Source organism: Microcaecilia unicolor, chromosome 3 (assembly GCF_901765095.1).
Source record: "Microcaecilia unicolor chromosome 3, aMicUni1.1, whole genome shotgun sequence".
Lineage (NCBI taxonomy): Eukaryota > Metazoa > Chordata > Amphibia > Gymnophiona > Siphonopidae > Microcaecilia > Microcaecilia unicolor.
In genome coordinates this window covers 32,147,870-32,170,126 of record NC_044033.1, presented here as the reverse complement: position 1 = coordinate 32,170,126, position 22,257 = coordinate 32,147,870, and the positions used below count along the sequence as shown (strand labels likewise).

The 22,257-nt window shown below is 44.6% G+C and overlaps 1 protein-coding gene across 1 annotated transcript in view; it reads right to left on the bottom strand.

Moving 5' to 3' along the window:
* Positions 1 to 15,234, bottom strand: part of RHOQ (ras homolog family member Q) — an 81,117-nt gene extending 65,883 nt beyond the window's left edge. Inside the window, exons 1-2 of the mRNA XM_030195812.1 lie at positions 14,796 to 15,234; positions 13,696 to 13,754 (exon numbers count right to left, since the gene is read on the bottom strand). Of these exons, the coding sequence (XP_030051672.1) occupies positions 13,696 to 13,754; positions 14,796 to 14,937 (201 nt within the window). The 5' untranslated portion in view covers positions 14,938 to 15,234. The remainder of the gene's footprint in view (positions 1 to 13,695; positions 13,755 to 14,795) is intronic.
* Positions 15,235 to 22,257: the final 7,023 nt, after the last annotated feature.

Below are 22,257 nucleotides of genomic sequence, written 5' to 3'. Positions count from 1 at the left end.
TCTGTGGAGTGGGGCTGGTCTCTTATGTGTTTTGTGTACAGCACTGTGTACCTTTAGTAATGCTACAGGAATGATAAGTAGTAATAATAATAGCAGTAGTTCACAGCAAGTCTGAATCTAAGACCTGCACTCCATCCCAAAGGAGCCAGATTGGTCCTCAGGGCTTCTAAAGGGGAAAGGGGACTTGATATACCACGTTTTTGCAACTACATTCAAAGCGGTTTACATATATTCAGGTACTTATTTTGTACCAGAGGCAATAGAGGGTTAAGTGACTTTCCCAGAGTCACAAGGAGCTGCAGTGGGAATTGAACTCAGTTCCCCAGGATCAAAGTCCACTGCACTAACCACTAGGCTATTCCTCCACTAGCAACAGTCCATATAAAATCTGAAATAGTAGCAACAGAATCTCAAACAGTAGCCAACATTCTATAGAATCTTAGATAGTAGCAACATTCCATTTAGAATCTGAAATAGGGAAAGGGAAATGGGACTTAATCTACCACCTTTCTGAGGTTTTTGCAACTACATTCAAAGCGGTTTACATATTTTCAGGTACTTGCTTTGTACCAGGGGCAATGGAGGGTTAAGTGACTTGCCCAGAGTCACAAGGAGCTGCAGTAGGAATTGAACCCAGTTCCCCAGGATCAGAGTCCGCTGCACTAACCACTAGGCTAGGGAAGCTAGCACCAGAAATGCATTCCTGAGCATTCTAAGGCGAGAGGGCAATGCTGGGCAGATCAAGACAAAGCCTGTGGGTTCCAAATCCAGAAGTAAGCTACTCTGTGACTTTTTTTTCTCCTTTTTTTAGTTTTCAGTTTCCTGTAAAGCATAAGCCAGGGCATATCTTTATTCCTGTTAAATGCATGTTTCAGTAAAGCTCTGAAAGATGCCCAGAACGGAATGCAGCTTGTACTGGCAGAAGGACCCCCCTAACTGATAATTTGCTGAGAAACCAAGACACTGCCCTCCAGCTAGCCAGAGTACCTACACACAACATGAGCTACAGAAACAGAAAAAAAAATGCATGTTAAAAAAAAAATATGCTTCTCGGCAGCTTTGGATTTTTTTGTAATTTATTTTCTGGACGATTGCAACAGCACTTCTGGAGTTAGACTGCAGCCAGATAACCCACACCCGCAGCTTTGCCGGCCCCTGTGTACTTTTGAAAGCATGACCTGAAGTGGGCAATTGCCTGTTTCACAAAACACAGACAAATCAGTATTTGGGTGCCATGAATTTAGCAGCTGTTTAGCACCTGAACATCTGAACTCCTATGTGGCCAGTGCCTTACCAAAAACAACAGAAACCAAGCATGCTTCTTGCAACTTGTAACCGGATGTGGCTCTCAGGGGGGGGGGGGGGGGGGGAAATAAACAACAGAACTATATTGTGTGTTTCACTAGGCAGACAGCTGGCTTGGGAATGGAGCCCAAGATGACTATTTTCAGACTTATTGTAGCAGCTGCTGAATCAGGCAGCCAAGAGGAGGAAGAAAAAAAAGTCTCCGTGTCAACCGTAGTTTTCGCCACATTTTGAAGACAGTGAAATAAAGTGCAGGAAGTTTAGTGTGGAGTTGAACACAGGCTCCATTAAAGTTTGGCCATCCTATGCTGAAAAGAATCGACAGCCCAATGATCAGAAGCCCCGTGCTGTTCCAAAATTAGCGCCAGAACAGTGCGGGGCAATAACGCTAGCTCTGATCATTTTATTTTTATTTTATTTATTGCACTTGTATCCCACATTTTCCCACCTATTTGCAGGCTCAATGTGGCTTACAGAGTTTTGTTATGTCATTGTCATTCCAGGATATCAGATACGATTAGTAATGAACAGAGAGTAAGTATGGGAAGAAAAAGGAAAGTGATAGAAAGTGGATTTTCATAGCTGGGTGGGTTGGTGAGGTAGTTTAGTAAGGCTATGGATTCACTTTGTAGGCCTTGTTGAAGAGATATGTCTTCAGAGATTTGCGAAAGTTGTTTCGTCAATAGTTTTCAGGGCTGTAGGTAGTGCGTTCCACAGCTGCGTGCTTATGTAAGAGAAGGTAGTGGCGTGCATCAGTTTGTATTTTAGTCCTTTACAGCTGGGGAAGTGCAGATTGAGAAATTTGCAGGATGATCTTATGGCGTTTCTGGGAGGTAGGTCCATGAGGTTTAGCATGTAGATTGGGGCGTCTGCGTGAATGATTTGTGCAGATCTTGAACTCAATGCGTTCCTTAAGTGGGAGCCAGTGAAGTTTCTCTCTTAAGTTGCGGGAGGACTGTACCTGGGCATGTGCCCAAGACACAATCCTCCTGCAGAAGTTGTCTGACAGGTCCAGGCTGTCAAAAAAAAAAAAGCCCGGACCTGTCAAACACCAATGTGGTCTGGAGGTCCGGTGGACCTCCAGCCCGCCCAACCACCACCCCAGACAAAGACCCTGGTGATCTACCGCTCCCCCCCAAAGCACCACAAGAAACCCAACCCTTCCCAATCAAGAGACCCAACTCCCAACCCCTGACAGAAAAGAGGGTTGGAGGTCCGGTGGACCTCTAGCCCCTACCTGGTAGTCAAGTGCTCCCCCCCCACCAGGTGGTCTAGAGGCCCTGAACCCCCTGTACCTTTACATGATGGAGGAGGGAGTAGCTGGGATGCACTGGACATGGCTTCACTAACATATAAGAAAGAAACTCTGAGGTACACAGCCAAGAAAGTGTCCTGGAGTGCAAAAACCTCTTCTCTAGAGACCAGATCAAGGGCTCTGTAGCAAAGCTGTGTTCCATTTCCAAACTAGAATCAGGCAAGTTATGGATGTTTGGGGGAGGGGAGCAATGGTTATGTCCTGTCACATGGGGCAACTGTAGAAAATAGCCTCTCACATTCACATGCAAGTTATGCTTATAACTGTTCAGAAAACTAGGAAACAAGAACAGTGGGGAGTAGACCAGGCAAACTGGGGACAAATCAAGGAAACACCAAATTTTCAATGAAACAATATTTATTGATAGAAGACACGACATAGCACTGCGTTTCAGCCAAAGGCCTGCCTCAGGAATCTAGATTAACATATAAAATGTAAAATATAGTTTACTTTACTGAAAACACACACATATATATCATTAATAAAAATATAAGTTATCCAAAACAACAATACTAAATGATAAAAATCTCTCTTTGTGATAGAAAAAGATGAGAAGCAGGGCATCAAAACACACATACATATCAACAGGCATCGGTTATTTTAAAAAATAAGATTGATAAAGAGAGTGCAAATACATAACCTTGAAAAAGACCTTTTGGGGAAAAAAATGCAGCAGAAGCTGAAAGTGGCAAACTGCATAGTGAAACAGAGCACTGGTGACGTAATGTTTTAAAAGACGCGGGAAAAGAACACAAAAGCATGGGCAAATGTACGCTGGTCCACTGGTGATTATTGTATGGATACATTATGAAATGTAAATGTTAACGATGGTTGAAATAACAGGACACGTGTGTGTGTGTGTGTGCGGAACTAAATTAATGTGTCTTCTGGTGACCAAAGTGAATGCAGCTGATTATAGAAAAATGAAGTGTGCAAAGTGAAAAATCGCATAGTAGACTACAGAAAATGTTTTGAGCATTGTGCACATCTGTTAATAGTAATCATGCATTGTGTTATGGACATAAAAGCGATATACACATATCCACTAGATGATAACTGTATATTGCTAGAAATAAAATGAAAATTAGTTAAAAAGTGCACAGAAGAAATAGGAAACAAAGTGGGGCATTGTCGATATGACGTCTAAGTCCGACTTTGGACTTTTTTGCACAAAATGTCCAAAATCTGATCAGGAAACAAGGTCATTTTTGAAAAAAAGAAAAAGGTCTTATCTTTTTTTTCAAAAATACTGTTTCGAACAAGGTTTTGTGCTTTGGATGTTTAAAAAAAAACAAACTAGTGCAAAACGTAGAAAATCAAGCCATTTGGGTGTAGGAGGATTCAGCAATTTTTAGCAGACTGGTCCCCCAGACATCTCAGGAGAGCAATGGGGAACTTCTGTGCACTTAATAAATTTGCTCCCAGGTACACATCTCACTCACCTTTGCTCCCTCATCTTGTCTCCTGAGCCCTCCAAAACCCACCCAAAACCTACTGCCCCCCCCCCCCCCCCCATTGTATACCACTACAATAGCCCTTATGGGTGAAGAGGGCAGCTTGTGGGTACAGTAGGGTTTTGGTGACTTTGGGAGGGGTCATAATTTCCACCACAAGTGTGACAGGTAGAGAGACCTGGGTCTTCCACTCCATAGTGCACTGCACCAATCACTCCAGGGACCTGCATGCTGCTCTAATAGACCTAACATCTGAGGCTGGCATAGAGGCTGGTAATATTTTTATTCACATTTTTGTGTGGCGGAAGGAGGTCAATGTCCACAGGAGAGGCATTTGGGGGTCACCCCTGATTCCATCCAGTGGTCATCTGGTCATTTAGATTACCTTTTGAGCCTTATTTGTTATAAAAACGGGTCTACCTCCAAACATCTTACTTTTAGTTTTCTTTTGTTCCATTATGGCTGAAAAACATTTAAGACTCAGGAACACTCCCAAATCCCACCCTTAACATTTCCCCTTGAAATCTGGACACATTGCAGATGAACAGTATAGAAAAAAAAAACTGAAAAATAGGTTTTGAAAATACCGATTTGGACGTTTTTGTGAGAAAACTGTTCAAAAGCCACTTTTTAGACTTTTTTCTCTTTCGAAAATGAGCCCCATAGTACACAAATTATAAAGGCTATGCATATGCATACATATAAATGATATAAGTAAAGAACAGAAAATAAAGCAAAGTGCAAAGAAAAAATGGAAAAAATGTCTAAATAGCAAAAAAAAAAGTGGACATATTAAATATATACATTAGTATACATATAGCAGTACAAATGAATATACAAAAACTGTATATCTATATTAATAAATCCCACCTTGAACGTTCTGAAGCTCACTCCAAGGCAGAGAAGCACAAAAATCCTGTAGTCTTCATAGGCTAGGACCAGTCACCCTCACTCATAGACCCGCCCTCAGCCACACCCCATCTGTACATAAAACGCTACCTCAACATTCTGAAGACAACCTGCTGAAGCCATCTGCAAAATCCCTAAACAGTTCGTAAGTTCATGGTGGTGAAGCCATCCAACTCACCATGTCTCTCTGCCCCGCCCTCGAGGGCGGAACACAGAGAGTAAAGGGATCCATAAAGGCACCCCTACCAACTGGCAACCCCCTCCAACAAACAACGACCCAGGCAGGGGGAGTGGTTCCGTACTCCTCCCCCTGCCTAGGAATCGCTACAGACTGCTGGCAAACTCCCCAACCACACGACCACAAAAGCCACCCGCAACCCCCCCCACACACACACAAACACACACACACACACACACAAACACATAAACACACACACACACACACACAAACGCAAACACACACACAAACACACACACACACATAAACACACACACACACATAAACACACACACAAACACACACACACACACACATAAACACACATACAAACACACACACACACATAAACACACACACAAACGCACACACACACATAAACAAACGCAAACACAAACACGCACACACACAAACACACACACACATAAACACATACACATGCAAACGCACACACAAACGCACACACAATGCTGGCCTACCTTAAGGGTGGTTTTCTGTAAGCCCACATCAGCATCAGTGTTGCACTTATGGTGCCTCTGGCCTGGTCGGAAACTTTCCCTCTGTCCCATCCCGCCCATGCAGAAACAGAAGTGACATCAAAGGAGGCAGGATGGGCCAGATAGAAAGCTTTGGAGCAGGCTGCAGGCAGCATATATGCAATAGTGCCGAGGACCAACAGAAGACCACTTTAAGGTAGGTTAGCAGAAGGGATTGAGAGGGGGCAGATGCTGAACACTGGGTGAGGGTGGGGAAGTGAACTGCAAACCTGTGAGAACTGGAGAGGCCACTGGCCACTGCTTTGACTCCTAACCACTACTCGCTTGCCCTGTACCTCTTTTATCCCCACCTCTCTTTAATTCCCTTACCTCCTAGTTGTTCTGTGTGTTTATCCTATTTAGATTGTGAGCTCTTTGAGCAGGGACTGTCTTTTCGTGTGTGATGTACAGCGCTGCGTATGCCTTATAGCACTATAGAAGTTATAAGTAGTAGTAGTATTAGTAGTGGTGGTGAGAGCTACAGCCGAAACGGTGAGATCCAGTAGCCATGAGAAGAGCATGGATGCTGCTCACCACCAAGTTTGTGTCACTGCTCATGGGGTTGAAAAGGACAGAGGGAGAGGTGCTGGACAATGAGAGAAGGAATGAAAGAAAGAGCGTGCGAAGGAAAGAAAGAGAGAGAGAGAAGGAACGAAGGAAGGAAGGAAAGAAAAAGAAAAAGAGAGAGAGAAGGAAAGAAAAAGAAAAAGAGAGAGAGAGAGAAGGAATGAAGGAAGAAAGAAAGAGAAGGAAAGAAAGAACAAAAGAAAGAGAGAGAGAAGGAACGAAGGAAGGAAGGAAAGAAAGAAAGAAAGAAAGAAGGAATGAAGAAAGAAAGAAAGAAGGAAAGAAAGAACGAAAGAAAGAGAGAGAGAAGGAACGAAGGAAGGAAGGAAGGAAGGAAAGAAAGATAGAAAGAGAGAAGGAAGGAAAGAAAGAAAGAAATAGAGAGAATGAAAGAAAGAAAGAGAGAGAGAGAAGGAATGAAGGAAAGAAAGAAAGAACGAAAGAAAGAAAGAGAGAGAAGGAAGGAAGGAAGGAAAGAAAGAAAAAACGAAAGAAAGAAAGAGAGAGAGAAGGAAGGAAGGAAGGAAAGAAAAAGAAAAGAGAGAGAGAGAAGGAATGAAGGAACGAAGAAAGAAAGAAAGAGAAGGAATGAAGAAAGAAAGAAAGAAGGAAAGAAAGAACGAAAGAAAGAGAGAGAGAAGGAACGAAGGAAGGAAGGAAGGAAGGAAAGAAAGATAGAAAGAGAGAAGGAAGGAAAGAAAGAAAGAAATAGAGAGAATGAAAGAAAGAAAGAAAGAGAGAGAGAGAAGGAATGAAGGAAAGAAAGAAAGAACGAAAGAAAGAGAGAGAAGGAAGGAAGGAAGGAAAGAAAGAAAAAACGAAAGAAAGAAAGAGAGAGAGAAGGAAGGAAGGAAGGAAAGAAAAAGAAAAAGAGAGAGAGAGAAGGAATGAAGGAAGGAAGGAAGGAAAGAAAGAAAGAAAGAAAGAAAGAAAGAAAGAGAAGGAATGAAGAAAGAAAGAAAGAGAAGGAAAGAAAGAACGAAAGAAAGAAAGAGAGAGAGAAGGAACGAAGGAAGGAAGGAAAGAAAGAAAGAAAGAAAGAGAGAGAAGGAAGGAAGGAAGGAAAGAAAGAAAAAACGAAAGAAAGAAAGAGAGAGAAGGAAGGAAGGAAGGAAAGAAAGAAAAAACGAAGAAAGAAAGAGAGAGAAGGAAGGAAAGAAAGAAAGAAAAGAGAGAGAGAGAAGGAATGAAGGAACGAAGGAAGGAAGGAAAGAAAGAAAGAAAGAAAGAAAGAAAGAGAAGGAATGAAGAAAGAAAGAAAGAGAAGGAAAGAAAGAACGAAAGAAAGAAAGAAAGAAAGAGAAGGAACGAAGGAAGGAAGGAAAGAAAGAAAGAAAGAAAGAAAGAGAAGGAATGAAGAAAGAAAGAAAGAGAAGGAAAGAAAGAACGAAAGAAAGAAAGAGAGAGAGAAGGAACGAAGGAAGGAAGGAAAGAAAGAAGAAAGAAAGAAAGAAAGAAAGAAAGAAAGAAAGAGAGAGAAGGAAGGAAGGAAGGAAAGAAAGAAAAAACGAAAGAAAGAAAGAGAGAGAGAAGGAAGGAAGGAAGGAAGGAAAGAAAGAAAGAAAAGAGAGAGAGAGAAGGAATGAAGGAACGAAGGAAGGAAGGAAAGAAAGAAAGAAAGAAAGAGAAGGAATGAAGAAAGAAAGAAAGAGAAGGAAAGAAAGAACGAAAGAAAGAAAGAGAGAAGGAACGAAGGAAGGAAGGAAGAAAGAAAGAAAGAAAGAAAGAAAGAAAGAAAGAAGGAACGAAGGAAGGAAGGAAAGAAAGAAAGAAAGAAAGAAGAAAGAAAGAGAAGGAACGAAGGAAGGAAAGAAAGAAAGAAAGAAAGAGAAGGAACGAAGGAAGGAAGGAAAGAAAGAAGGAAAGAAAGAAAGAAAGAAAGAAAGAAAGAAAGAAAAAGGACTCCAGGTAAGAAACAGAGATAATGGGCCTGGGGGGAAGAGAAGAGAGAGATGTTGGATCTGGAAGTGGGAGGGAGGGAGGGAGATTATCAGTCCTTAAGGGAAGAGAAGTGGGATAGGATTTGACATACCGCCTTTCTATAGTTACAATCAATGTGGTTTACATATTATATACAGGTACTTATTTTGAACCTAGGGTAATGGAGGCTTACGTAACTTGCCCAGAGCTACAAGGAGCTGCAGTGGGAAATTAACAAGTAAAAAAACCTTAATTATGTGATTAATCGTGCTTAAAGTTTTTCAAGCTACAGCCCTATAATGTTGTAAGTTTTTATTTTGAAGTTGGAGTCGGAATTGGTACATTTTTACTGACCAACTCCACCCAAAATTGCTTCCAGCTCCACAGCCCTAACTACTGAGAATGGGGGAAGGGGAAAAAAATAAAAGAGGATTAAAATGCAGAAACTGCCAGGCAGTTATGAATGAAAATCCATGGAATCATAATTCTAATAGAGGGTTATTGCAACACAGCTGGAAGCCAAAAGGAGTAAAAAAGAAATGGCCCAAAAAATAAAAACCTCTACCCAGTTGTGTTGTTGCTTGTAGGAAAGTCTGTTTTTCAATCTTCAGAATGTATTCATATTTCAAGACCGTCTTTGGTTATGAAGTGCTTAGACAAACTTTTATGGGCTAGAGAAAAATTATCTATTTTCTCATTATTGTTCAAATTAAACTCCACGGATTAGTGTACACTGTCTTCCCTGGCTGTAAAGTGCTATCTTTAATTTATAGCAGACTGCTCGTGCGGTGCACAAGTCTGATGAAACCAGTATTTTACAGAGGAGCTAGTGAGAGAAATAAATAAATGAAGATCCCACACCCGGGGCAGTATAGACATGGATGAGGGATATGCACTGGTCAAACCTTTTTGGTTTGATCTTCACCCCCCACTGCTGGGTGTTGGTTTGGTTTATTTCACACATCTACTATTTTAATGGAAAAATTTTAAACTCATGCTATATAGATTTTCTTTTCAGTTCAAAATATTAAATTTTGTAAATTACAATACAAAAAGTGTGTAAATGTTTTTGAAATTGTAATCTTTTAAGTACAAACTTACTAATACAAATCAGTAATACAACAAAACAATTACAATATACAAACAACACGAGTGTCTAGTGAAAGTCAAATAATATTGTAAAGTGAGTCTCTATACTGAAAATTACAATATTGAACTTATTATGTACTAGTTTATTCTATTACAGGTATCCAGATTTTTTCATAACATAGTAACATATTAACATAGTAAATGATGGCAGATAAAGACCTGCACGGTCCATCCAGTCTGCCCAACAAGATAAACTCATTTTACATGGTATGCAATACTTTATATGTATACCTGAGTTTGATTTGTCATTGACATTCTCAGGGCACAGACCGTAGAAGTCTGTCCAGCACTGTTTTTGCACTAAACGTTTTGAAGATTCTGGAATCCTAAAGAGTTACAAGATTCTGGAATCCCAATTAGTAGCAACATTCCATGTAGATCCCCAAAAGAGTAACATAGTAACATAGTAAATGATGGCAGATAAAGACCTGCACGGTCCATCCAGTCTGCCCAACAAGATAAACTCATTTTACATGGTATGTGATACTTTATATGTATACCTGAGTTTGATTTGTCCTTGCCTTTCTCAGGGCACAGACCGTAGAAGTCTGCCCAGCACTGCTCTTGTACTACTGAAGATTCTGGAATCCTAAAGACTTACAAGATTCCGGAATCCCAATTAGTAGCAACATTCCATGTAGATCCCCAAAAGAGTAACATAGTAACATAGTAAATGATGGCAGATAAAGACCTGCACGGTCCATCCAGTCTGCCCAACAAGATAAACTCATTTTACATGGTATGCGATACTTTATATGTATACCCGAGTTTGATTTGTCCTTGCCTTTCTCAGGGCACAGACCGTAAATGTTTGCCCAGCACTGTTCTTGTACTAAAAGTTCTGAAGCCAACGTCGAAGCCCCTTAAAATTTAAGCCAACATACTTCTATGTTCTTCCGCGATTAGTGAGAAATGAGGCAAAACATAGCACTATGGAAAAGGCTGTTACTAGCGCTGTGATGCATGGTTCAGTTCTTGCTTGGACTGGTTCTTTTTAACATTTTTGTAAGTGATATTGCTGAAGGGCTACCTGGTAAAGTTTGCCTCTTTACAGATGACACCAAAATCTGCAATAGGGTAGACACCCCTGATAACACGAGGAAGGACTTAGTGAGACTAGAGGAATGGTCCGGAATTTGACAGCTTAGATTTAATGCTAAAAACATGCAGGGTCAAGCATTTGGGCTGCAATAACCTGAGGGAACGGCAGTGGCTATCCTAGGTCAGCTGCCACCCGGGGCGGATCGCCACTGCGCGCACACACACCCCTCCCCCTGGGTGCAGCGGCATTCGTCCCCCCCAGGGTGCAGCATGACCCCCTCCCCCACGCAATGGCACCCCCCCCCCCCGGCTGCATTCTTGGCTGCTGGAGGGTGCAGAGAGCAGCCGCGCGCGCCTGTCGGCTCCACTGGCTCCCTGCTCCCTCTGCCCCGGAACAGGAAGTAACCTGTTCCGGGGCAGAGGGAGCAGGGAACCAGCGGAGCCGACAGGCGCACGGCTGCTCTCTGCATCCTCCAGCAGCATGCACCCGGGGCGGACTGCCCCGCACTTGCTACGCCGCTGGGGAACGGTACAGTTTAGGGGGTAAAGGCTGTGTGTTCAGAGCTGTTTCATGAGAGACTGTACATTGTACATCGAGTGCAGGCAGTTTGTTACCTTGAAGCGTTTATTCATTGAAGGCCCATTTTACTAAGCTGTGTAAGCATCTACATGTGCCCAACGTGCGCCAAAATTAACTTACAGCCCAACTACCGCGTGTGGCTCTTGCGGTAATTTCATTGTTGGCGCGCGTCCATTCTGCCGCGCGTAGCAGACTTGCGCCAAGTGGCATCTGACGCACGTAGGGCATCGTTACCGCACAGATTCCTTACCACTAGGTCTATGGCTGGTGGGAAGGTCAGACACCCAAAACGGACACGTGACCATTTTCATTTTGCCGCACGTCCAATGTCGGGGAAAATTTTTTAAAAAACGCATTTTTGGTACATGCACTGAAAAATATTTCAGCGCGCGCCCGAAACCCGCACCAACACTACCGCAAGCCACTTTTTACCGCGGCTTAGTAAAAAGGAACCCCCCCCCCCTCAATGCACCAGGCTTAAACATCACCATCTGAACATAGAGTGTTTCTTATGACCCCTGAGGCAGGCTGGAAGTCATTTTGTCACCCTCTGCTCCTGTGTTGTTTCCCTTTGACGATTCAGCCGACATCATCAAAAAATACGTCTCCCAGCACCTAGGCAAGGGATAGTAAAGCACCCTGCTCCAAAATAGCCAAAAGCAACGGGAAGCAGAACTAACCCTGATAAATGAGTGGGTGTCATTATGTTGAGATGGGGGAAGAGTTGCCTTAAGTTGCAAGGGTATCAATTTAGCAGTTACAGCAGAAACTGTATTTCGCAACGTCAAAACTATTTTTAGGGAGCAATGCCTTCTCCGTCCATGCTGGACCGACTCCAATGGCTGTCACGAGTACACTTGATCACCTGACCTTGTTACTGCAAGCAGGTCAAAGGTAGAGGCAAAATCCAACATATGGATTGGGAGTGTACGCGGAAGAAAGAGCATGAGTGAGGGGATTAGAGGTGGTGATGTGGGTTGTGAGTACATGTAAAGTAGCAGGCAGGGAGAGAGTGATGGGTTCAGAGGGGCTCTGGGGTATGAGGGATCATTCTTCTCCTTACCAGGGTCCCCTCTTTTCTCCTCCACCTTTCCCTCCTCTGCTCCATGATTCTCCCTATCCTTCCCTCCCCCTGCATCCTCATCTATCCATCCCCCTATCTCTCTGCAATCCCCTTCCCCCCCTCCAAATCTTTTCCCTTCTTTACTATCTCCCTCCTCAGCACCAGGGACCACTAAAATCCCTTTCCCCTAAAAAAGGAGGCAAGATCAGCTGGGCATATAAGAAGTGAAAGAAATGACACATTTATATAACACACACAAAAATAAAATAAAATTACACAAATCGCAAATCTATGAAAATGTGACACACAACTGCCACAGAGTTTTGAAAATTCTGCAGCAGAATTTGCAAACTCTTGTTGCAGGATCCTGAAAAATCTGCAATATTAAACTGGGGGCTTTGACCATAATCTAACAAATTATCTTGAGTCAGTGACTAACGTTATCACGCATTACCTGCCACAGGGCCAACTGCAGATAACATGCAATAGCTATTAGCAGATGACCACTGAAGATTTATACAGCTGGGCTGGGGAAAAAAAATCACAGTGACAGATCATTGTTTTCGTAGGGGACCTTTTATTAAAATGTGCTAAAATTTGCAGGTTACGTAGCTTAATGCAGAAATTTGCCATGTGCTAACTGCAAACTTAGCACTTCCATTTTTAGGGCATTTTTCTTTCTGTTCTTTTGCAGGGCATGCAGTAATAATGCCATCAGTGTGCGAGACCTGCAAAAAACACAGGCACATCTCCTATTAAGGAGACACTAGTGCTCCTGTGTTAACTCTGCATTAAGCAGTTAGCGTATGCCAATTGTTAAGTTTGTTAATGCAAACAACGCTGCCCAAAAACATTTTTTTTTAATTCTTACCATGCAGTTTAGCGTCTACATAAGCAAAATACCACAAAACACTTTTAACAAGTTTGTGGGGTAGCCTAGTCTCATGCACGCTAACCACATGTGGCTTAGCACTCTCTAATAGAAGAGCCCCTTAATTTGCTTTTGACTTGCTGCATATTTTTTATAAAGGAGAAAAAAAACCCAGTTTGCTTTAATTTCTGCCTGGCCTGACATTTTAGCAAGGAAAATAGAAGCACACACCTGTGCAAAAATAGTTTTAGGATGCTTACACAGATTTAAATGGTTTTATTTTCAGTCTGGGAACATAACTTTCAAAAATGTACTGACAGAGAATTAGTATTTTTCGATTAAGCAGTAGAACGAACCCCTTGACTGTAATAAAGATACCCAGGCCAAAGTTCAAACACTGTCAGCCAATTGCAACATTGTTTCTCTACTTCAAGAGAGTTACAAAAATAAATGCACTGGTTGGTTTCCTTTTTCAAATCATAGTGATCAGAAGCACCAGGCTACCTATATGTTGTCCCAAGGTAGTTGAAATTATTCCCATTTACCAACACAAACCAAACTCTCTGTCCATATGTATCTATTACTCAATATTTTACCAGGCTATAATAAAATTGGGCCGCCTTCTCTCCCCAAGAAAATACCCGTAATAACACAGAAACCAATCTTTTCAACACAAATGAGGGAATTCAACTCAAATTGCAAATAAACCCTTCCGGGCCAGGGTAAAGAATTTCGCATAATATAGAAACCTCCATTGGAGGGCCTCACCTGTCCTGCCGTGTCATACAGTCCGAGCAGGTACTGCCTGCCACCCACTGTCACACTGACTGCAGAGGGAGAAAAAAAAAAAGATCAGCTTTCACAAGAGCAAAGAGAAAGCAACTTGCTGAGCAGTCAAGTGGTTTCAATTATTCAGCCAAATCCGAGAAACATGCAGGAAGAGAGGTACAGACAGTATTATCTAGCATTCCAGCTGATAAACATTAAGAGACTCGGGAAAATATGTTGTCGGCCGGCCACATGGCACAATCGATTGATCTTTGTTTTCGCACAGCCCTGCACTAGTGTATAGTATAGAGAAAAAGCTTACTGGGCTCCTCGTTTTCAAGTACTTTGAACAACAGAACATTACGAGGGAAAAGGAAATGGGACTTGATATACCACCTTTCTGAGGGTTTTTGCAACTACATTCAAAGCGGGTTTTACATATATTCAGGTACTTATTTTGTACCAGAGGCAATGGAGGGTTAAGTGACTTGCCCAGAATCACAAAGAGCTGCAGTGGGAATAGAACTCAGTTCCCCAGGATCAAAGTCCACTGCACTAACCACTAGGCTACTCCTCCACTAGCAACAGTCCATGTAAAATCTCAAACAGTAGCCAACATTCTATGTAGAATCTTAGATAGTAGCAACATTCCATTTAGAATCTGAAATAGGGAAAGTGAAATGGGACTTAATATACAGCCTTTCTGAGGTTTTTGTAAAGCGGTTTACATATATTCAGGTACTTGTTTGGGGGGCAATGGAGGGTTAAGTGACTTGCCCACAGTCACAAGGAGCTGCAGTGGGAATCGAACCCAAGTCCCCAGAATCAGAGAGCACTGCACACTAATCACTAGGCTACTCCTCCACGAGGACGGGACGGGCTCATTTAAACTTTTTGGGCGTCGTGATTCCCCCCAGTTCTTGTGCAAGCAATCTTAAAACGAGATCCGGCTCGTTTTGCAAACATTTCTGTTGCATGCACGACGACACCTGTCAGAAATGGAAATCCGCGCTAGGAAGAGCGAAGTTTTGCAAAAGTTGTCAAGCAGGCTGCCGATTGCACACCTAGAAGCGGGCGGGCTCCGATCAGCCGACACTTACCCGCGTAATGGTCAAAGACGGTGGGCACGTACTCCTCGGGAAAGGCATCGTTGGCATAGCTCATGAGCAGGCACGTTTTGCCCACCGCCCCGTCGCCGACCACCACACACTTCAGCATACTCGCGCCCGTCCCGTTTGCCATGATTCCCAGTGAATCATCATTTTAACGCGGCGCGCGGGCTCTGCCAGTCTCCTCTGTAGTCTCAGTGCCGTCCGAGCCTAAAGGCATTTCGCTTAGCAGCCCAGCGCCAAATTTAGCTCGGAGGGCTTCTGCAGCCCCCTCCGCCCGGCCGCCGGAGCGAGTGACACAATATGTCATGAGACCACAGCTCGCGGAAAGAGGAACTTTGAGCGCGCGGCGCCGCACACCACCACCACCCCTGCCTCGCGCCCCCCTGCACTCCGGGCCCGAGCCGTACACGCCTCCCTGGCACGAGGAGGAGGCGCGCGCCCTTCCCCAGCTTCCAACGTCGGCCCTCGCGACGCTAACGGTTCTACACTAGCTTGGCCAGAGCCGGGAGGAGCGGCCGGAGAGCAGCGCTAGGGACCGTCAGCAAAGTGCAGAGAGCAGGCCGAGGGCGCGCGCCGCTCCTCCCTCGCTCCCCAGCCAGCCAGACGGCTTGTCTGCACCAGTGCAAGTAAGGACTGATGAGAAGAGGCAAAGGAATCCAGTCCTGCTTTTACCTCCATTTCTATGTTTAGGCGGTGCATAAAGACAACATAACCTTTTTTGAACAAAGTTCTACTTAAAGCATCTTACACACAGAGTGTCAGAGAAAAGTTATGGGGTTTAACTCTCATGTAATAAAAGCAAGAGCGCATCATCCCTCCATCCTAGTTTTTCCTCTATAACCCAGGGAGGGAAAGCGACAGATTGAGCCAGTGCTACATTCTCTGCATGGTGACCAGATGCGAGCCTGGAAGCCATAAACCGTGTATGATTTTCAGATTCTGATGCAGGCTTTTCCTTCATCACTTTAAGCCATCCACCCTGCCTCCTCCGCCTGGCATGTGTAAGGGGAAGGGAATGGGACTTGTATATACCGCCTGCCTTTCTGTGGTTTTTCCAACTACATCCAAAGCGGTTTACATAGTATATACAGGTACTTATTTGTACCTGGGGCAATGGGGGGGGGGGGGGTAAGTGACTTGCCCAGAGTCACAAGGAGCTGCAGTGGGAACAGTGGCGTTCCGACCCTAGCTGACACCCGGGGCGGATCGCCGATGCGCCCTCCCCCCCCCCCCCGGCGAAATGACACCCCCCGGGTGCAAGCCGCTGGGGGGGGTGCCGCGGTGCGCGCCTGTTGCCCTGTCTCCAAGTTCGCAATTCGCATGTGTTCACTGCTCCCTCTGAGGAGTAACCTGTTCCAGGGCAGACTCAGAGGGAGCAGTGAACATGCGAATTGCGAAATTGGACTGAAACAGGGCAACAGGGGTGCGCCGCGGCACCCCCCCCCCCAGCGTCGTGCACCCAGGGCGGACCGCCCCCCCCCCCCTTGGTACGCCACTGAGAGTGAATTCCATTCACCACCAGCCAGAGGGTGGTGGTGAATGGAATTCGCTCGGAGGAGGGAAAGGTGAGTAGAGGAGTGCCTCAGGGATCGGTGCTGGGACCGATTCTGTTCAATATATTTGTGAGTGACATTGCCGAAGGGTTAGAAGGTAAAGTTTGCCTATTTGCGGATGATACTAAGATCTGCAACAGAGTGGACACCCGGGAGGGAGTGGAAAACATGAAAAAGGATCTGAGGAAGCTAGAAGAATGGTCTAAGGTTTGGCAATTAAAATTCAATGCGAAGAAATGCAAAGTGATGCACTTAGGGAATAGAAACCCTCGGGAGATGTATGTGTTAGGCGGGGAGAATCTGATACGTACGGACGGGGAGAGGGATCTTGGGGTGATAGTATCTGAGGATCTGAAGGCGACGAAACAGTGTGACAAGGTGGTGGCCGTAGCTAGAAGGTTGTTAGGCTGTATAGAGAGAGGTGTGACCAGCAGAAGAAAGGAGGTGTTGATGCCCCTGTATAAGTCGTTGGTGTGGCCCCACCTGGAGTATTGTGTTCAGTTTTGGAGGCCGTACCTTGCGAAGGATGTAAAAAGAATTGAATCGGTGCAAAGAAAAGCTACGAGAATGGTAAGGGATGTGCGTTACTAGACGTATGAGGAGAGACGATGACCTGAACATGTATACTCTGGAAGAAAGGAGAAACAGGGGTGATATGATACAGACGTTCAAATATTTGAAAAGTATTAATCTGCAAACGAACCTTTTCCGGAGGTGCAAAGGTAGTAGAACGAGAGGACATGAAATGAGATTGAAGGGGGGCAGACTCAAGAAAAATGTCAGGAAGTATTTTTTCACGGAGAGAGTAGTGGATGCTTGGAATGCCCTCCCGCGGGAGGTGGTGGAAATGAAAACGGTAACAGAATTCAAACACGTGTGGGATAAACATAAAGGAATCCTATTCACAAGGAATGGATCCTAAGGAGCTTAGCCGAGATTGGGTGGCAGAGCCGGTGGCGGGAGGCGAGGATAGTGCTGGGCAGACTTATACGGTCTGTGCCCTGAAGAGGACAGGTACAAATCAAAGTAGGGTATACACAAAAATAGCACATATGAGTTTGTCTTGTTGGGCAGATTGGATGGACCGTGCAGGTCTTTTTCTGCCGTCATTTACTATGTTACTATGTGAACCCAGTTCCCCATGATCAGAGTCCGCTGCACTAACCACTAGGCTACTCCTCCAAAGCAGGCAACCTACTACTACTATAAATCACTTCTATAGCGCTACCAGTCATACGCAGCACTTTACAATTGAACATGAAGAAGAAAGACAGTCCCTGCTCAAAAGAGCTTACAATCTAAATCAGGACAAACAGACTGAACCAAAAAGGATAAGGGACGGACAGACAGAAGGACACATAAGGGTAAGAATCAGGCCTCAAAACTCCCACATTCTGAATAGCGCCGTAAAAATACTGCTTGAACAGTGCAGAAGAAAATGCCCTAATGCTCAATGCTACTGAGATGCAAACATAGGCACGCTCATAGCAGGGGCGTAGCCAGACCTCGCTGTGGGAGGTGCCCATAGCCTGAGGTGGGGGGGGGGCACATTTTGGTCTGCCACCTCGTCGCTCCCCACCCACTGCCGCAGCAAATACCTTGGCTGGTGGGGAGTCCTGAACCCCCGCCAGCTAAAGTGTTGTCTATCGCCGGTCTCCTGCCCTGCTCTGTCTTCCCTTCACGTCCTGTACGCTCCTTTTAACCGGCACTGGACAACGCTTCAGCTGATGGGTGTTGGGGACCCCTGCCAGTAAAACCAGGGGCTCAGAGGAAATTTGGGGGGACCCAGGCCCCTGTGGCCCCCACGTACCTACGCCACTGGCTCATAGTATTGCGCATTAGGGAGTTCGGCGGGAGGATTGTGCTTGGTGCGTGTGCAGAAGCGTTCCGCAGCTTCTGTGCGCATGCACCTGGTAAAACCTGAACTTGAAGCCTACATTGACATCTGTTTCTGCAGCCTAAATATAAGCGTTTTAAATTTTTTTATTATTATTTTTTCTGCTTGGATGCAGAAAACAGACACCAGTGCATGCTTTCAGTGGGCATTTTTACAATTTTTATTTTAGCATAAACACTTTAAATTTAGACACAAGAAACAGATGCCAACGTGTGCTTTCTCTTGGGTCTGCTGTTCCTCATGACCATCGCTTAAGGGCTTGCAAGGGCTTCCTTCTGCTTCCAAAAGCAATCAAAACTGGCAGATTTTGCAGAAAGAGTCATGCGAGAATCATAAGAAATCTTCTCTTCCAATACCCTAACACCTGCTCCAACCTGGCATTTTTTGCAGTGCTAAGGCTGTTTTGTTTTGTTTCTGCTGCTCATTTCTGAGCATTGGGGAGGAATACAAAATGGCCTCATTAACAGTAGCGTTCCTAGGTCGGCTGCCACCCGGGGCGGATTGCCGCTGCACACCCCCCCCCCCCGGGTGCAGCGGCGTTCGTCCCCCCAGGGTGCAGCACGACACCCCCCTCCTCAGTGCATCAAGCCTCCGACACCGGGTGCAGTCTTGGCTGCTGAAGGGTGCAGCGCGCGCCTGTCGGCTCCACTGGCTCCCTCTGCCCCGGAACAGGAAGTAACCTGTTCCAGGGCAGAGGGAGCAGGGAACCAGCGGAGCCGACAGGTGCGCGGCTGCTCTCTGCACCCCTCCAGCAGCGTGCACCCGGGGCGGACCGCCCCCACCACCCCGCCCTTGGTACGCCACTGCTCATTAACATGAACCTGACTAACAGTTTGCGCAGGTCAATGCAGGCGCTAGTACGGTGATAATGGGTTCTAGCGCCCACATTTACTTTTGAGCATCAAGGCCTAAGTGCCTGATGGAGGAGGCTCACAGAGCCCGCTGCCTAATTATCGCTTAACAAAGACACTATTTGACTGACCATGTGCAACAGAGCAGTAGACGGCCCCTTGCTGAAAACCTGGCAGCCTATCACTGAGGGTACCTCACCTTTCATCTTTTAACACTGCTGAGTGCAAAGTACTTAAAGGGGTAAATCTGATGACACAGAACACGGGTGACTTATCTAGTCCTTTTTTTTTCTTTTGGAGGGGGCACTCGATATGTCAAAAGAATAATAAGAATCATTATCAATAATATTACATTACATTCAAGCTAAGTCTAAATCTTCAGACAAGCTTGAGGTTGGTTAAAGGTATATTCAAGTACTCACACCTATATGAAAACAAAACAAAAAAGAGGGCAATAAACAGAAATAATACAAACCAAAAAAAGAAAATAAGATGATTCCTTTTTTATTGGACTAAATACATTTTTTTAATAGCTTTCAAAGGCAATAACTTCAGGTCAGAAATGAGTGGACAAATATCAGAAGGTATAAATGAAACATGAAAGCACTCCAATGACAATCTCACAGGGAAAAGTAGGGGGAGGGGGAGAAACAGGGAGAATGGATGGGTGATCAGAGGGTGACAAAGCAGTATAATTTAATGACCATGGGAAGTACAGTAAAACCTCATTTACCCTCGACTTCGGTTATCGTTGTTTTCGGTTTTCGTTTTTTTCTTCGAAAAATTTGTCTCGGTTTTCGTCGGTTGCCTTGGATTTCGTCGGCGTGCCCGCGCTGCTAATTTTGCGTTCTCCTGTGGCGTTTCTCGTTGTGTGATCATCACCCCTAGCTCCATCATGGGTCCAAAAAAAGTTTCCACAGCCAGCAGCCCTCCGAAGAAGAAGGCCAGGAACACAATCGAGTTGGAAAAGGAAATCATTGAAAAATACGACAGCGGCATTAAGATTGCTGAAATCGGCCGCATGTACAGGAAGTCGCCATCCACGATAAGTTCCATTGTGGCGAAAAAGGTAGTAATAAAGGAGGCTAATGTAGCGAAAGGCGTGAATGTGCTAACAAAACAGAGATCGCAAACTATTGAAGATATGGAACAGTTATTATTAATTTGGATCAATCAAAAACAGATGGCAATTCTGTTTCTGAGGCCATCATATGTGAAAAGGCCAGACTGTTGTATGCCGATCTCATTAAGAAAATGCCTGGGACGAGTGCTTGCCCCCTAATACCACACCACTCATCCAGCCCATGGACCAGAATGTCATTTCAAATTTCAAGAAGCTGTACTACTACTTATCATTTCTATAGTGCTACAAGACATGCGCAGCGCTGTACACCATACATAAAAAGGCAGTCCATGCTCAAAGAGCTTACAATCTAGATAAGACAGGTAAACAGACAGAACAATAAGGGTAAGGGAATAAAGAGGTGAGGATAAAAGGACAGGACAAGTGAGTAGTGGATAGAAGTCAAAAGCAGTGGTAAAGAGGTGGGCTTTAAGTTTGGACTTGAAAACGGCCAAAGACGGGACTAGATGTACAGGCTCGGGTAGTCTATTCCAGGCGTGAGGTGCAGCAAGATAAAAGGAATGGAGTCTGGAATTAGCAGTAGAGGAGAAGGGGACAAATGAGAGAGATTTATCTACAGAACGGAGTACCCGAGCAGGGGGGGGGGGGGGGCGTAGGGAGAGACAAGAGTGGAGAGGTACTGAGGAGCGGCAGAGTGAATGCACTTATAGGTCAATAAGAGAAGTTTGAATTGAATGCACTGTACACAAAAGCAATGTTTCAAAGGTGCTTTGAGGTGACATCAGATACAGAGTTGTCCTTAAGAGAGTTCTGGAAAAACCATTTCAACATTCTCAACTGCATTAGCCTCATAGATAAGGTTTGGCAGGGAGTGACATCCAGGACGATGAACTCTGGCTGGAAGAAATTATGGCCAGGATGTGTGCATGAAAGAGATTTAGAAGGGTTTGAGCCTTCACCTTATGATGCTACACATGTGGTACAGTCAATTGTTTATTTGGGGAAGTCCATGGGTTCGGAGGTGAGTGGTGAGGATGTGGAAGAGTTGGTGGATGACCACAGTGAAGAGCTCACCACTGAAGAGCTGCAAGACCTTCACCTAGAAGTGCAACAGACGGCAGATGAAGAAGTTGCTTCAGATGAGGAGAAAGAGACGGGAGAATGTGCCTTCCTCAGAGATTAAGGATATCTTCTCCATGTGGAGTAAAGTACAGGGGTTTGTGGAGAAAAATCACCCAGACAAAGCTGTTGCAGGCCGTGTCTGCAACTTGTTTAATGATAATGTCTTGCCCCATTTTAGGTAAATCTTAAAGGGGCGGCAGAAACAGACCTCTTTGGACAGCTTTCTTGTGCGACATGGGTCCACTGACTCTGAAGCTGGTCCAAGTGCCAAAAGACCAAGAAGGCAAGTGACCACAGATAGTGCCTTGATACCTAAGGTCCTTATGGTGGGGGATTACCCTTCCAAACAATAATACGCCAAGAGGCTGAAGGGTTCATCCCCCAACAAGTCTTCAACTGTGATGAAACTGGCCTCTTTTGGAAGTAAATGCCATGTTAAATAAATGTTCATTTATTCTTTACATTAGTCTTTTATATTCATTTTATATTAATTTCTTATTGCCTCGGTTTTCACTGGTTTCAGATTTCGCCAATTGTTTTCGGACGGATTATCGACGAAAACCGAGGTATCACTGTATACACAGAAAAAGTCTTTAAGTAGACTTGGCAATTTGAAATACTATGGCCGAGAAAATAAAGGCTAAAGAGTTGGCGTTCCTGAAATACACCAAAACTCAAGAAGCCGAACACGGAGAGGAATACCACAGGAAACTGAAAGAAATCTCTCTCTTGTACGTCTGGCGAAAGCGCAAGCGGAAGAAAAAATGGCTAGAAATGTAAGGAGGGGTGACAAAAATTTCTTCAGGTATATTAGTGAAAGGAGGAAGACAAATAAGGGAATTGTGAGACTGAAAGACACTGCGAACCGCTATGTAGATAATGATGAAGAAAAAGCAAATTTGCTAAATAGATACTTTTGTTCTGTATTCACAGAAGAAAATCC